The sequence below is a fragment of the Lycium ferocissimum genome, chromosome 1 (genome assembly GCF_029784015.1).
Source record: "Lycium ferocissimum isolate CSIRO_LF1 chromosome 1, AGI_CSIRO_Lferr_CH_V1, whole genome shotgun sequence".
Taxonomy (NCBI): domain Eukaryota; kingdom Viridiplantae; phylum Streptophyta; class Magnoliopsida; order Solanales; family Solanaceae; genus Lycium; species Lycium ferocissimum.
In genome coordinates this window covers 9,727,876-9,741,344 of record NC_081342.1, presented here as the reverse complement: position 1 = coordinate 9,741,344, position 13,469 = coordinate 9,727,876, and the positions used below count along the sequence as shown (strand labels likewise).

Here is a 13,469-nt window from a genome sequence, read left to right as displayed (position 1 = left end):
CCATACCATGGGATTTGGAAAAGTTCTTTTTAATCTATTCCTTTTCTAATTTTTTTTTTTGGCACAAAGTTATAATGTAATCCACAAATGAACAAGTTTATCGACTATGTGTTATTATTTTTATTTTTTTATTTTTTATGATTTTAATTATTTCACGCGACTTAACACAGCTTATTTGAAATATATTCCCACATAAATAATGATGTATAAATTAAAAAAGAAGTGCTATTATTGAAATTGAAATCATTTCCTACTCCCTTTAAACTTTCCTTCCGTTTTATTTTTTAAACTTTTTAGTTTTATTCGTGTGCTTAATTTAGGCTCCTTTTAAGGATGCAAAGAGCACTTGAAGAAGTTGAATGGAGGACAATATAGATTTCTCTACGATCCAATAAAATATAGAAGTACAATAATTACACAAAAGATTAACATTAACACGTAAAGAGAGAATATGACTATATGTAGGTTATAATATACAATAGTTTTGCTACTTTAAATATGAAAAATGAAGGTTCTGTAATTTTTGAAACCATAAGCAATGTATGTGGTACAAGTTGAATTTTTGCGGAAGTTTACGCTTTATGGGAAAAATAGTTTTTATGGTCACTTACAATTTGAATAGAAGATTTTTTTTTTTTAAATATCGTATATATTATTTCCAGATTATCTCTTATGTATAAAATGAAGATCTTTTATTAAAAAATATAAAACTAAAAGTAAATTTGTAAAAGACTTCTCATCAATTGACCCTTCTATGTTTACATTAATCTAATAATTACTATATGATATATGTATTCACATACTGTTATTAGTAAACTAGTAATTAATTAAAACACATTTTATTTCAATTTATCACTTACCCCGGATAATTAGAGCTCGTTTTGACATAATGTTTTGTTACTTTTTCCAAAAACGTGTTTGGTTATACATTGTGTTGATTTTCACTCCAAACATTTTAAAAACTTTTTAAAGTTCGTAAAAAATAATTCTCACAAACTTCAACATTTTTTCAAGTAAAATGCATATCCGCACATAACTTCAATTTTCAAACACGCCTTTCAATTTAATTTCAAACACTATTTTTGTCGTCAAATATTACACAATTCATATCCAAATGCCAACGTTGTATGATGTAATATATATATTGGTGCGATAGACTTCACCATATAAGAAGTCCAACAAATATTGTCTCGAATTTTAGACGGATATCTATTTTTGTAGTATACGTGCGACCAAATGAAATTACTTGGACATGTAAATTGGATTGGAAGAAATATTAATTACCTGGTAGCACTAATAATTAATAATATTTATTTGCTTAATGATGATAATAACTTGAGGGTGAAAATGGGGGAAAGAAGAGAAGTTAACGTCATATCTGCTTTTGCTTTAAGTATTTAATAAGCCAGCGAAGCTTCCACGCATGCATATGCTTTAAGCTAAACAAAAGAAAGAATTGTGTAAAAATGTGAAATTTTATAAAATATTAAAATACCGTCAAGATTGTGTAAATAAATTTATAATCAATTGAATGTTAGTACAAGAAATAAAAGGAGAAATTGTGGACCAAAGATCATAATTTCCTTAAAAATTGTGTGAGGTCCGTTGCTATTCCTGCAAAAGCCTCCCATCCCTCACTTTTCACTTTTTAGCAGCTTTTAAAATTTTAAATCCAATTAATTAATGGCATTAACAGGTTGCTATAATTATGCTTTTAAGTTTAGTTGCTTTTCAAAAGACTTTACTATATACACATAATTGCACAGAAATAAAAAGTAGAACGTTAGAAGATGAACCTACCTTAATTGGATAAGATCAAATGTTACATGTAGCCGATCTATAAAATCTGCAATTTTATATAACTAGAATTTCTTTTTCCACCAATAATTAATGCTTTTTTTTTCACATTTATTATCAAAATTTTACTTTAATAGTTGTTCTATTAAAACTTGCAATATTTTCGACTGTTAAATCTTGTATGAACTAAAATATTTGATTGTAAAATCCTATTTTGGCGAATTCTTTGTATCTACGATCACTCAAACAAATGTTAAAATTCTCCAAAAATCAACCTCCCCTAGTTGATATAGCTAAACAAAGAATAATTTTCGTTTGAGAAATTTTTTTATTCTTGTGTTAAAAATGAAAAGAAATATATGGAGTATCTTTTATAAAAATCCAAAGAATAAAGAGAAGATCTGTTTTGCTTCTGCCACATAAAAAGGGGTACCATATCTCATATAAAATTTTAATTCTACGTAAACTAATAAATTTTTTTTCCAACAAAATAATGATTAAAAATATAAAAAGATAGGAATTAGACCCAAGAAAGAACATTTTTGAGATCCCAAGAAAAGTATATATTATTAATCCAAAAATAAAACACCCCATTCTTGGTCATGAGTATAGAAGAGTTGTATTACCCAATAAAGTGCCGACAAAATCTCAACAAATAAAATCTTTTTATTTTTATTTTTATCTATTTACAAAAATCAAATTGATAAAGATCATTTCTTCCTTTTTTGGTTACTTAGCACATTTACTCCATTTCACAACGTCATTATTTTACCCCACCCCACCTCACTAGCAACTTACCACCATTACAAGAATACAACATTGTATGTCATGTGTACATTATATTGAAAGGTGCAATTTTGTAGGCTTTCATATTTGTCTAATATTTACAGATTGTCACAGTGACACAGTACCTACTAGAGGATAAAGTTGAGTGAATGACTAAGGGAAAACAAGAAAGGAAATGGGGTGAGAGGGAAATAAGCAGCTAGTTGGTTTTTGACAATCATAGCTGCTAATTCAGGCTTTTTGAGTTATTCAGATTTCTGTAATCTTGCGTAATTTTCTGATTCTTGTTTTGTTGTAAAGATCCAATCTTTTTGCTTGTTTCATGTTGTTGGGTGGTCAGTGTTCTTGATGTGTACTGCTTTTTTTTTCTTTTTCTTTTTTTCTATGAGGTTGTGTGTATCAATGTCAGTTCTGTAATCAGTCTTTTTGCTTCTAGATTTTGTTCTTATGGTGGGGTTTTTGGTTCAATTCATAAAAAAGGTTGATTTTTTTTTTTTTTTTTTTTGAGGTTTTAAAGAACCAATCTTTTTGTGCTAAATGTTATTGGGTCATGTGTTCTTGAATTCTTTTTTGAGGTTGTGTGTATCAATGTCACTTCTTTAATCATTTTTTTGCGTCCAGATTTTGTTGTTCTGTGGGGTTTTTGAGTCAATTCATAAAAAAGATTGCTTTTTTGGGAGTTTTACTTGTGCCCATTTGCTCAAAATTATTGGTTTTCATGGTGGGGTTTTGTAAATCTTGATAATTATGAGTCTTGGTTAATTAAGAGTTAATGGAAATTTCTCCATTCTGATTTTGCTACGTGACAAGTCTATTTTGAAGCCTTGATCAGAATTGGAAGTTGCTTGGAAGTTTCCCTCTTTCTTGTATGGACTTGATAAAGTTTGTCAATTGGTGAATTCTGGGAAATTTCTGTTAAATTATGATGTGCATATCAATTAACCTTTACGAGATATACTTGTCTAACAAATGGATAATCTTTTCATATTCTTGTGAATTCTTTGAAAATACTGTTAATTATGATGTGTATGAGACCTGATTCTCAGTCATTTCTTTGTTTTCCTGTTCAGGTTGCCTGTTAGTACACTGGCATTGAAACTTTTAAGTGAAAAGTAACTGTAGCTGCAGCTGTGGTTTTTGCTTGCAAGAGGCACCGAGCAGGTACTTTGCAATGATTTATTAGCTTCAATACTCAGTTCACATGGTTTTCATTCCTAGGCCTTGATCCTATACCCCAAAATCAGTTATGTCTGCTTTTTCCTTAATCTGTTATTCTTTGCTCTCTTTTCCTGCAGGGACTTGGTAGTTTGTTTCTGTTACTGGTAAAATTTCCAGTATTTTGCAAGGATAAATCCAGTTGTTTTTTTGTTCTTTGCTGGAGTCATGGCAACCTTGCCACATTCCGACTCCAGGCGCAAGTATTCTTGGTGGTGGGATAGTCATATCCCGAAGAACTCCAAATGGCTTCAAGAGAATCTTACTGGTGAGTATGTCTCTACTTGGTTCTTTTTGTTTTTGTTCTACTTGGTCCTGCAGAAATTGCTTAATTCTTAATATTTTTATGTTGCTCATTTTTCTCAAGAGAACTAGATCTGTAGTGTTCTTAAACAGTGTCTTCTATGTTGTCCATTTGATGTTGTGTTTTTTAACGAATCACAAAATAGCGAGTTCTAGGCAATGCAGGATGATTGTGTTCGGATTGAACTATGATAGTCGGACTTGATACCATCTGCTTCTTGCATTCATGAAAGCATTAAAGAGAAACAAACATATTTGTAGAACCTAGTGCTTGCTTTGGTTATATCATATTGTGTTAAAAGGTTTCATGCAGGTTCTCATCATATTCCTCTTTCAAGTGCTTTGCCTTGTCTCGCTTTATGTCTTTACCATAAGATTCTGTATTTAAACAATGTGGCCATTGTGGGGCATATGTATATGATGTGCTTGGGAATTTGGTCACCTGGAAATTTTTGTGGTTTTCAAGTTGGGAGGTTCCTGAATAGGAGCCTTGGAGCGACGGTAAAGTTATCTCTGTGGTGATCTATAGGTCAGAGGTTTGAGCCATGGAAGCAGCCACTAGGGACCGCAGGCCCTACTTTGTTTACTAATAATGGCAAAGGCTTGTGAAAAGCCAAACCTATAGGTCCTTGGTAGCAGTGAAAAGCAGAAGGACCGATTTAACATCTGATTCACAGAATTTAAAATATTTTCGTTTGTCAACAAAAAACTAACTCAAAAATATTCTTAAGAATTAGTTTATCCTCCCAAAAGTTTGCAAAATTTGGCTTTTCTCTTTTCAAACCAGACTGCCACCCTCTCATGTATATGTAATACAAAGTGCACTACCTGCCTAGTGTCAGTTGCATGTCATAGAGAACTTTGTCTATTATTCCCTTATAAAATAACTGTCTCATGTAATCGAAGTATTTATTAGTACCCAGCTCTTGCACAACGTACGCAAACACTTCAATTGGAACCATGTTTGCTAACCTCAACTAACTCCTGATTTCATTCGACCTGGCACATTCTCTATGTCTGTTTATACCCCCTAGATATACTACCATATGTGGATATATTATGGGTGGGTTAAAAGATTAAGTGCAAGTAAAGATTGATCTTTCTTAAAGTAAAACAGATCAAGCTTGTATGCACAACCAGTTTGACCGTAGCATACATCCTAGGTAATTTTGTCGAAAGGTATGCTCTAGGTAGTTGTAAAAGCTGATGGAATAATGCTGTGGCATTTTGTCTCCTTCTCCCATTTAGCGTCTTCGCCTTGTTAACTGTAAAAGTATATGGATTGTCTCGTAAAAAATGAGGAATTAACTTGTTTTTGTTTCTTATTTTCGCAGAAATGGATTCTAAAGTGAAGGCAATGATCAAGCTTATTGAAGAAGATGCCGATTCTTTTGCGAGAAGGGCTGAAATGTACTACAAGAAAAGGCCTGAGCTAATGAAATTAGTTGAGGAGTTCTACAGGGCATACCGGGCTTTAGCTGAAAGATATGACCATGTATCAGGCGAGCTTAAGCAGGCCCAGAAAACCATGTCAGAGGCATTTCCCGACCAAGTACCCTTTCGTCTTGAAGATTCACCAGTGAAATCTCCCGCACAGGCTGCAGAGCCAAATAGTCCAGAAGTGTTGGGGTTACTGCTATCGAGAATGCATGCTGTACAGAAGAGTGGTGATGATAATGGAACAAGTGAGTGGGGTCTAAAACAATTGCATGATATGCTCGGGGCTGGAGAAGAAATGCTAAAGAACTCGAAGTTCCTTGAAGGAACCTTAAAGAAAGGAGGGAACTGCAATACAGAGGAAAAGGAACGAAGTTTGCATTCTCAGGTATCTGAATTATCAACTGAGAATGAAAACCTCAAGGCCAAAGTTCTTGCTGAGTCAGAGCGTGCAGGTCAAGCTGAAGGTGAAGTTCAAATTCTGAAAGAAGCCCTAGCTGGTTTGGAGGCGGAAAAAGAAACTACATTCCTGCAATATCAGCAATGCCTGGAAAAGTTGTCTGCTGTAGAAAGGGATCTCAGTGCGGCACAAAAGGACTCCCTTAAGTTCAATGAACGGGCCAGTGAAGCGGGAAATGAAGCTCAGAAGTTGAAGGAATCACTTATCAAACTGGAGGCTGAAAAAGATGCTGCTTTGAGCAAACACAAGGAGTATTTGGAACGGATATCCAGTTTGGAGGATAAGGCTTCTCAAGCACATGAAGACACAAAAGGAGTAAATGAGCGAGCAATTAAGGCAGAAAGTGAAGCTCAGCATCTGAGGAATGAGATCTGTAAATTAGAGTCTGAAAAGAACTGTTGCTTTCATCAGTACAAACAATGCCTGGAAAAGATATCTGAACTGGAGAAAAAACTCTTGCTGTCTCAGGAAGAATCCAGACTTCTAAATGAGAAAGCTGATAGAGCTGAAAGTGAGATCAAGAAACTGAAAGGGCTTGTTATGGAGCTAACTGAGGAGAAAGAAGCCTCAGTCCGTGAGTATAAAAGCTGCCTGGTGAAAATATCCAAACTTGAGAATGAACTATCTTGTGCACAACAGGATGTAAAACGCCTTAATGGTGAGCTTTCAGTGGGTGCTGCTAGGCTTAGAAATGCCGAAGAGAAGTGTGTTCTGCTGGAGACATCAAATCAGTCGTTGCACTCTGAGGCAGATAACTTGGCAAAGAAGATAACTATGAAAGATAAAGAGCTTTGTCAGAAGCAAAAGGAGCTGGAGAAACTTCAAAGTGATTTGCAATATGAGCACTTACGGCATGCACAGATTGAAGCCTCGCTTTTGGCTTTGCAAAACTTGCACTCTCAATCTCAAGAGGAGCAGAAAACGCTGGCATTGGAGCTCAAAAATGGCCTTCAACTTTTGAAGGACATGGAAACAAGCAAAAATAGTTTGGAAGATGAACTTCGGAGAATGAAGGATGAAAATCAAAGCCTGAGTGAACTGAAATTGTCCTCAACCTTCTCACAGGAGAATCTGGAAAATGAAATCCTTAGCCTGAGGAAGATGAAAATGAGACTTGAAGCGGAGGTTGCTGAACAAGTGGGACTTAATAACAACCTTCAGAAAGACATTTCATGTTTGGAGGAGGAAATCAAGGACCTAAACAGGAGCTACCAGACTTTGGTGGAGCAAGTGAAGGGTGCAGGTTTAAACCCTGAGTGTATTCAGTCTTCAATAAAGATCTTGCAGGAAGAAAGCTCAGAGCTGAGAACAATCTCTGAGAAGGACAAAAAGGAGAAAGAAGTCCTCCACAAAAAGCTGGAGGACATGAATGAAATTCTGAGGAAGAAGACTGTTTTGGAGAATTCCCTCTCAGACGTCAATGGCGAGTTGCAGGGATCACAGGAAAAGGTGAGAGCGCTGCAAGAATCTTGCCAAATTCTCAATGGAGAAAAATTGACCCTTGTTGCTGAGAAAGCTTCTTTGCTATCTCAGTTGCAAATTATAACTGATAGCATGCAGAAACTCCTAGAGAAAAATGCTGTTCTTGAGAACTCTCTTTTTGGTGCAAAAGTTGAACTTGAAGGTCTGAGGGAAAAATCCAAGGGTTTAGAAGAAATCTGCCAGTTGCTGAAGAATGAGAAGTCCAATCTTCTTGCTGAAAGAGGTAACCTAGCGCTTCAGTTGGAAAAGGTTGAACGGAGACTAGAATACCTGGAATCAAGATTTACAGGATTGGAAGAAAAATATTCTTGCCTGGAGGAGGACAAAAAAGCAACTAGCTTAGAAGTAGAAGAACTGAGAGTTGCAGTTGGAATGGAGAAACAAGAAAGGGCCAAACTTACTCATCAGAGTGAGACCCGATTACTTAGTATGGAGAACCATATTCATCTCCTACAAGAAGAAAGCAAGTGGAGGAAGAAAGAGTTTGAAGAGGGACTTGACAGCGCTGTGAAAGCCCAGTGTGAAATTTTCATCCTGCAGAAATTCATACAAGACATGGAAGAAAAGAATTACGCTTTATTGGTTGAGTGTCAGAAACATGTTGAGGCATCAAAATTGGCTGACAGGCTGATTACAGAGTTAGAGAATGAGAGCCTTGAGCAACAGGTAGAAGCAGAACTTTTGCTAGATGAAATCGAGAGGTTGAGACTGGGGATATATCGGGTTTTCAAGGCCCTTGATAATGAATCTGATATGGTATCTGAAGATAAGGTGGAAAATGAACAAATATTTCTGCATCAGATTTTGGGCAATATAGAGGATTTAAAATATTCGCTCAGAGAATGTGAGGATGATAAGCAGCAGGTGTTGGTTGAAAACTCTGTAGTCGTAACTTTACTTGCACAGCTGAAATCAGAGGCCCTCGAACTTGAGTCGGTGAAGAAATCTGTAGAGGAGGAGTTCAATATCATGGCAGATAAGCTTGTAACAGTGCAGGAAGACAATCAGGAACTCCTAGAGATGAATAAGAAATTGGGACTCGAAGTGAGTAAGGGCAGTCAACTAACAGCTGTACTGGATGCAGAGGTTGGGAGTCTCTGTGTCAAGCACGATCAGTTGCAGACAGCTTATGTTGAATTAAAAGAGAAATACACTCAGGTTCTTGAGGAGAACAGAACTTTGTTGCAAAAGATCACAGAGATCAAGGAGGAGAAATGGATGGTGGAGCAGGAAAATGATACCTTTTTACTCGATACACTAGCTCTTAGCAATCTCTCTACAATTTGGATGAGTTTTGGTAGTGAGAAATCAGCTGAGCTGAAGTCGGTATGTAAAGATATGCACAATCTACTTGGTGTAATCAGTGAGTTTGACAAGGAGATGGGCATATTGAAGGAGAAGCTGGAAATGAAGGAAACTGAAAACTTACTCCTGAAGGAATCAGTTCAAAGGCTGGAAGAGGAGCTCCATGAAGTCAGGGAATCTAATGATCATTTGAAGTTTGAACTTTCCTCTGGAAAAGAATTAATTGATAAGCAGGAATCAGGACTCTTGGAAGCCAAACAGAAGCTTATAGCATCTGAGAATTTGAACATAGAATTGTGTAGGACTCTGGATGTGCTAAAAACTGACCGTCAAGAATCCTTGCAGACAAATGTAATTCTAGAGAAGAAGATACTTGAAATATCGAGTACAAATACCACTCAAAACCAAGAACTTGAAGTCCTTCGAGAAGTGAATATGAACTTGGTAACTGAACTGGGTAAGTTGCATGAAGAAATTGAAGAGCAACGAGTGCGAGAAGAATATCTGAGTTCGGAGCTCGAAGAGAAAAACTATGAGTTTGAACTATGGGAGGCAGAGGCAGCTACCTTTTATTTTGATCTCCAGATCTCCTCTGTTCGTGAAGTACTACTGGAAAACAAAATGAATGAGTTGACTGAGGCGTGCGAGATACTCGAGGATAAAAATGCTTCCAAAGATTTGGAGATTCAACAGATGAAAGGAAAAATGATTTCGAAGGAAAGTGAAATTGGAGAACTGAAGTCACAGTTACATTCATATGCTCCTGTAATTTCTTCTCTGAGGGATGACATTGTTTCACTTGAGCAGAACGCTCTGCTCCTCATGAAACTTAATCTAGCTCGCTCACAGGAATCAAAGGTAATGTACTTTCTCATATGTAAGCAATGTTGGTTTTTTTTCTTTTTCTCTAGTATTTACTACAGCTAACAGTATATCTATGTTGGGTTTGAATGGACTCTGGTCTTTCTGTACATGCCCATTGCTTTAAAACCTCGATTAGTAATTTGATTACTCTAGAGTTTCCTCTATACGTCATTGAAGTATACAAAATGCATCTTTACTTTTTAATACAATTCTTGGCCAAGAGTTTCTTTTAATATTCTTGCTTGAGGATTGTAACTTCACTTTTTAAGAGCAAGTTCCAGTGCAGAGTTTCTATCATGATATCTCGTCTTAAGATAAACTATTTGTATTTTCTGAGATTCATAACATGCAATATATTGTCAACGGATGCCTATTTGAACAAACTTTACTTTAACATTGGTATTTCCAAAGTGTTATTCTCGTTTTCTCTCCTCTGTTCTTAAGTTTCAAGCTGAGAATGTAGCAATGATCTCCAACTTTTTGCTAAAATTTGTTGTTGCTGCATGTATTTGCAGTGTGTTGAAGTTGAGGTTCATTCAGATCGAATTAGCTCAAACAAGCCGACGGACGGTCAATCTATCATGCCAAAAGGTGTTCTTGATTTGCAGGAGCTGCGGACTAAGATTAAAGCAGTTGAGAAAGTAGTGGAAGACATGAACAAGCCTGTTTTGCATCGACCTTTACACATCAAGCCTGGGCGAGATAGTTCTGCAAGTGAAATTGAGGCAATAAAAGCTCGACCCAGTTTGGATCGAGAGAAACATGATCTTGCAGGAAGGAGGAGTCACCATAATGAGCATGACGATGACCGTAATCGACGGAAGACAAAACCCAAGTCCTTTGAAGTAAAAAACGGGACGCAAATGAAAGATATACCACTTGATCATGTCTCTGATAGCTCACCGGAAAGAATTAGAAGAGCTAATTCTGCAGCAGAGAGAGTAGATGATCAGATGCTTGAGCTGTGGGAAACTGCAGAAGGAGGCAGTCTCAGTCGTAGCGTGAAAGATGTGAAAGATTTCAAGAAACGGGCAAATCATCCACCAGCGGGGCCTATCGTGCCCAACCAATATAGGAATTTGGAGTGGAGGGGCAAACATCCACCTACAGAATCTGAAGTGGAGAAGGAGTTGGGTGTGGACAAGTTAGAGTTATCAATGAACTCATCCGAGGCAAATGAAGAAATGAACAAGAAGATTCTCCAGCGACTTGCTTCTGATGCAGAGAAACTGATGAGTCTTCAGTTGACTGTGGATAGCCTGAGAAGAAAATTGGAGGCAAACAGAAAGGCCAGAAAACCAAAAAATGTTGATTTTGAAACAGTTAAGGAGCAGCTACAAGAAGTTGAGGAAACAGTTGTACAGCTGGTGAATTTGAATAGCCAATTGATGAAGAGTACAGAGGAAAGCACATCATATTCTCCAAGCAGTGGTTCAGCAGAGTCGAAAGAGGTCATGAATATCTGTCAGAAGAGAGTTTCGGAACAGGCAAGAAAGGGGTCTGAGAAGATTGGACGATTGCAACTAGAGATTCAGAAAATTCAGTACATTTTGCTGAAACTGGACGACGAAAAGAAAGGTGAAGTTAGTAGCAGATTTTCCAGGAGCAGCACAGGCATCATTCTGAAAAACTTCATCCATATCGGGAGGAGGAACAGTGAGAAGAAAAAGAAGGGTCGTATGTGTTGCTTTAGACCTTCCAGTAGCAGTGGCAGCAATAATGGCAGCATCAGATATCGCGTCTAATGATTCTAACCTTTTCTTTCAGATTCTGGTCGGAGGATCATTTCTTCTGTGTCAGACAGAAAAACTGATCCTTGTTTAGTTTTAGGGGAAGTGTCAAGCGTTAGGTTGGATCTAATCCAAATAAGCTTGCTCGTGGCTACTATTTTGATTATTTAGACTTTTAACTGCCTAAAGAATTTTAGCAATGCTTTGTGTTTTGTAATTTTAATCTCTGAAACTCTCTAAGATGTTATCAGTTATTGGTATCTAATGTAGGTGTTGATGAAGCCCCTATGCTTCAAGTTTGTGCATGTACATTTCTCTTTCTATTATGGTATTAAAGTACTGGCAAACCACAGAAAAATAATTTTTCTTTAGTTTAGATATGAAACCTTGGGTATGTACTTTTTTCTCATTTTTTGTCACCATTTTTGGTTCAGTATGTACTTGGTTTTCTTATTTCATCATTATTATCTACTTTCCAATTCCATTTAATACATTTGCTTTTAAAAATTACTAAGATATACTATAACTGAATTTCTGACCAAGAAAAATTGTTTGATTCCCAAATAGTACTTGTGTAATATAAATTCTAACATGTGGTTAAACTTATTCTTTTAAATTTTTCTCATGCCAATGAATTTGTGTGTCTCTTTTCTTCAACATTATAAACGATTTAAATAATAAACTAAAAATTGAAATAGATGAGATTGACTATTATGGACGACTAAAAAATGAAAATGACCCAACACCTCGTAAACATGATTATTTAGAAGCAGTTATAAATAAGAGTTACTGAAAAAGATAGCTTTCTTCTTTGATTATTAACTACTATTTAAACATTTCTTTAAGAAGGAATCGTTAATCAAGTCCGCAAAAAGTTAATTGCTAAAACAACTACCACGTCCGAGTCAAAGAAAAAGAAGGAATTGAAAGAGAGTAGTACTTTGAATTCTATTGTTAGTGTAGATTGAGATGTTGGTTCTTTAATTAATTTGAAATAAAATTTGCAGATTTAAGAACTACATGAATAGTTCTGACTTCTGTAGATCACAATTTTTTCGTAGTTAAGTATTTTTTTCATTTATAGTTTGTACAATGTAAATGATACATCACTCAGGTCATTCCACTCACTGCCTTACAATTGACAATCATCACTTCTTTTTTCTTTCATTTCGTTTGTGGACATTTTGTAACAAGGTAGTTGCACAAATGAAAAAAGAAAAAAATAATGCTTGTGATCTAAATAATATTTAAATCTTATTTATCAGGGTCTTTAACAGCAATCATCTTGATATTAGTCTCTGATAAGGGAGCTATAGCAAAGGCAAACCTGAGAGTCGGACACTCGAGGATTGTTTGGCTGGGAACAAGTTATTTTGAAATTGTAATGACGCATAATACGGGAATTAAATAATGCTGAGATTATATGATGAATATACATATTAAATATTTAGTTCATTTAACAACATTTGTTTGATTAGGATTTGGATTTTTAACCGTGTCCTTTATAGAAACTATGTCAGAAATTTTTTGAAGGACAGAGTGGACAACAACAACAACAACAAAAATAACACATCCAGTGGAGTCCCACAAAGTGAGGTTGGGAAGGGTAGAGTGTCTGTGACTTTAAAAAAAATTACGCTTAGAGTGTGTTGTTTCCGATAGAGAAGGACAGATGTCATTTTACTGTTTTATCTCAAAATTAGTCGTAATTGTCAAGTCACGTAGAATGTGGTAGAAAAATAAAACCACAATTGTGGTTTAAACAATCCCGAATTGCTAATCCAGAAATAAGAAGTGTAATCCTATAAATTATTCCGAGATTATAATCCCTTTTTCCACAAAACCAAACAACCCCTAAGATATTTTAGGGACCTCAATGAAACCACAATTAGCATTTTATCTTCTCCAGAAGACACATAAGTTGACTTTCACAGTGTAAATTCAGAGGCTTCTTTTGATGCTAAAGACATGGTATTATCTAAAGGACAAAGGGTCAAATATACCCCTCTACTTTACTTTATTGGTTAAATATACCTTCCGTTAGTCAAAGTACCTAAATATACCGCTCTGTTAGCCAAAGTTATTAAATA

General features: G+C 35.7%; 1 protein-coding gene across 1 annotated transcript; it reads left to right on the top strand.

Moving 5' to 3' along the window:
- Nucleotides 1-2,640: 2,640 nt before the first annotated feature.
- Nucleotides 2,641-11,688, top strand: LOC132046904 (protein NETWORKED 1B). Its single transcript, XM_059437728.1, has 5 exons — nt 2,641-2,852; nt 3,654-3,744; nt 3,879-4,066; nt 5,436-9,643; nt 10,165-11,688. Exons 3-5 carry the CDS (start codon nt 3,967-3,969, stop codon nt 11,392-11,394), a joined length of 5,538 nt encoding a protein of 1,845 aa, XP_059293711.1. The 5' UTR covers nt 2,641-2,852; nt 3,654-3,744; nt 3,879-3,966; the 3' UTR covers nt 11,395-11,688.
- The last annotated feature ends 1,781 nt before the right edge of the window (nt 11,689-13,469 follow it).

What these genes read in the sequence shown, in the direction of transcription:
- LOC132046904 (XM_059437728.1), top strand. Translation starts at nt 3,967, where the DNA reads ATGGCAACCTTGCCACATTCCGACTCCAGGCGCAAGTATTCTTGGTGG. An exon ending in GCTTCAAGAGAATCTTACTG is followed by an intron (nt 4,067 to 5,435) that starts GTGAGTATGTCT and finishes TTATTTTCGCAG; the next exon opens with AAATGGATTCTAAAGTGAAG. An exon ending in CTCGCTCACAGGAATCAAAG is followed by an intron (nt 9,644 to 10,164) that starts GTAATGTACTTT and finishes ATGTATTTGCAG; the next exon opens with TGTGTTGAAGTTGAGGTTCA.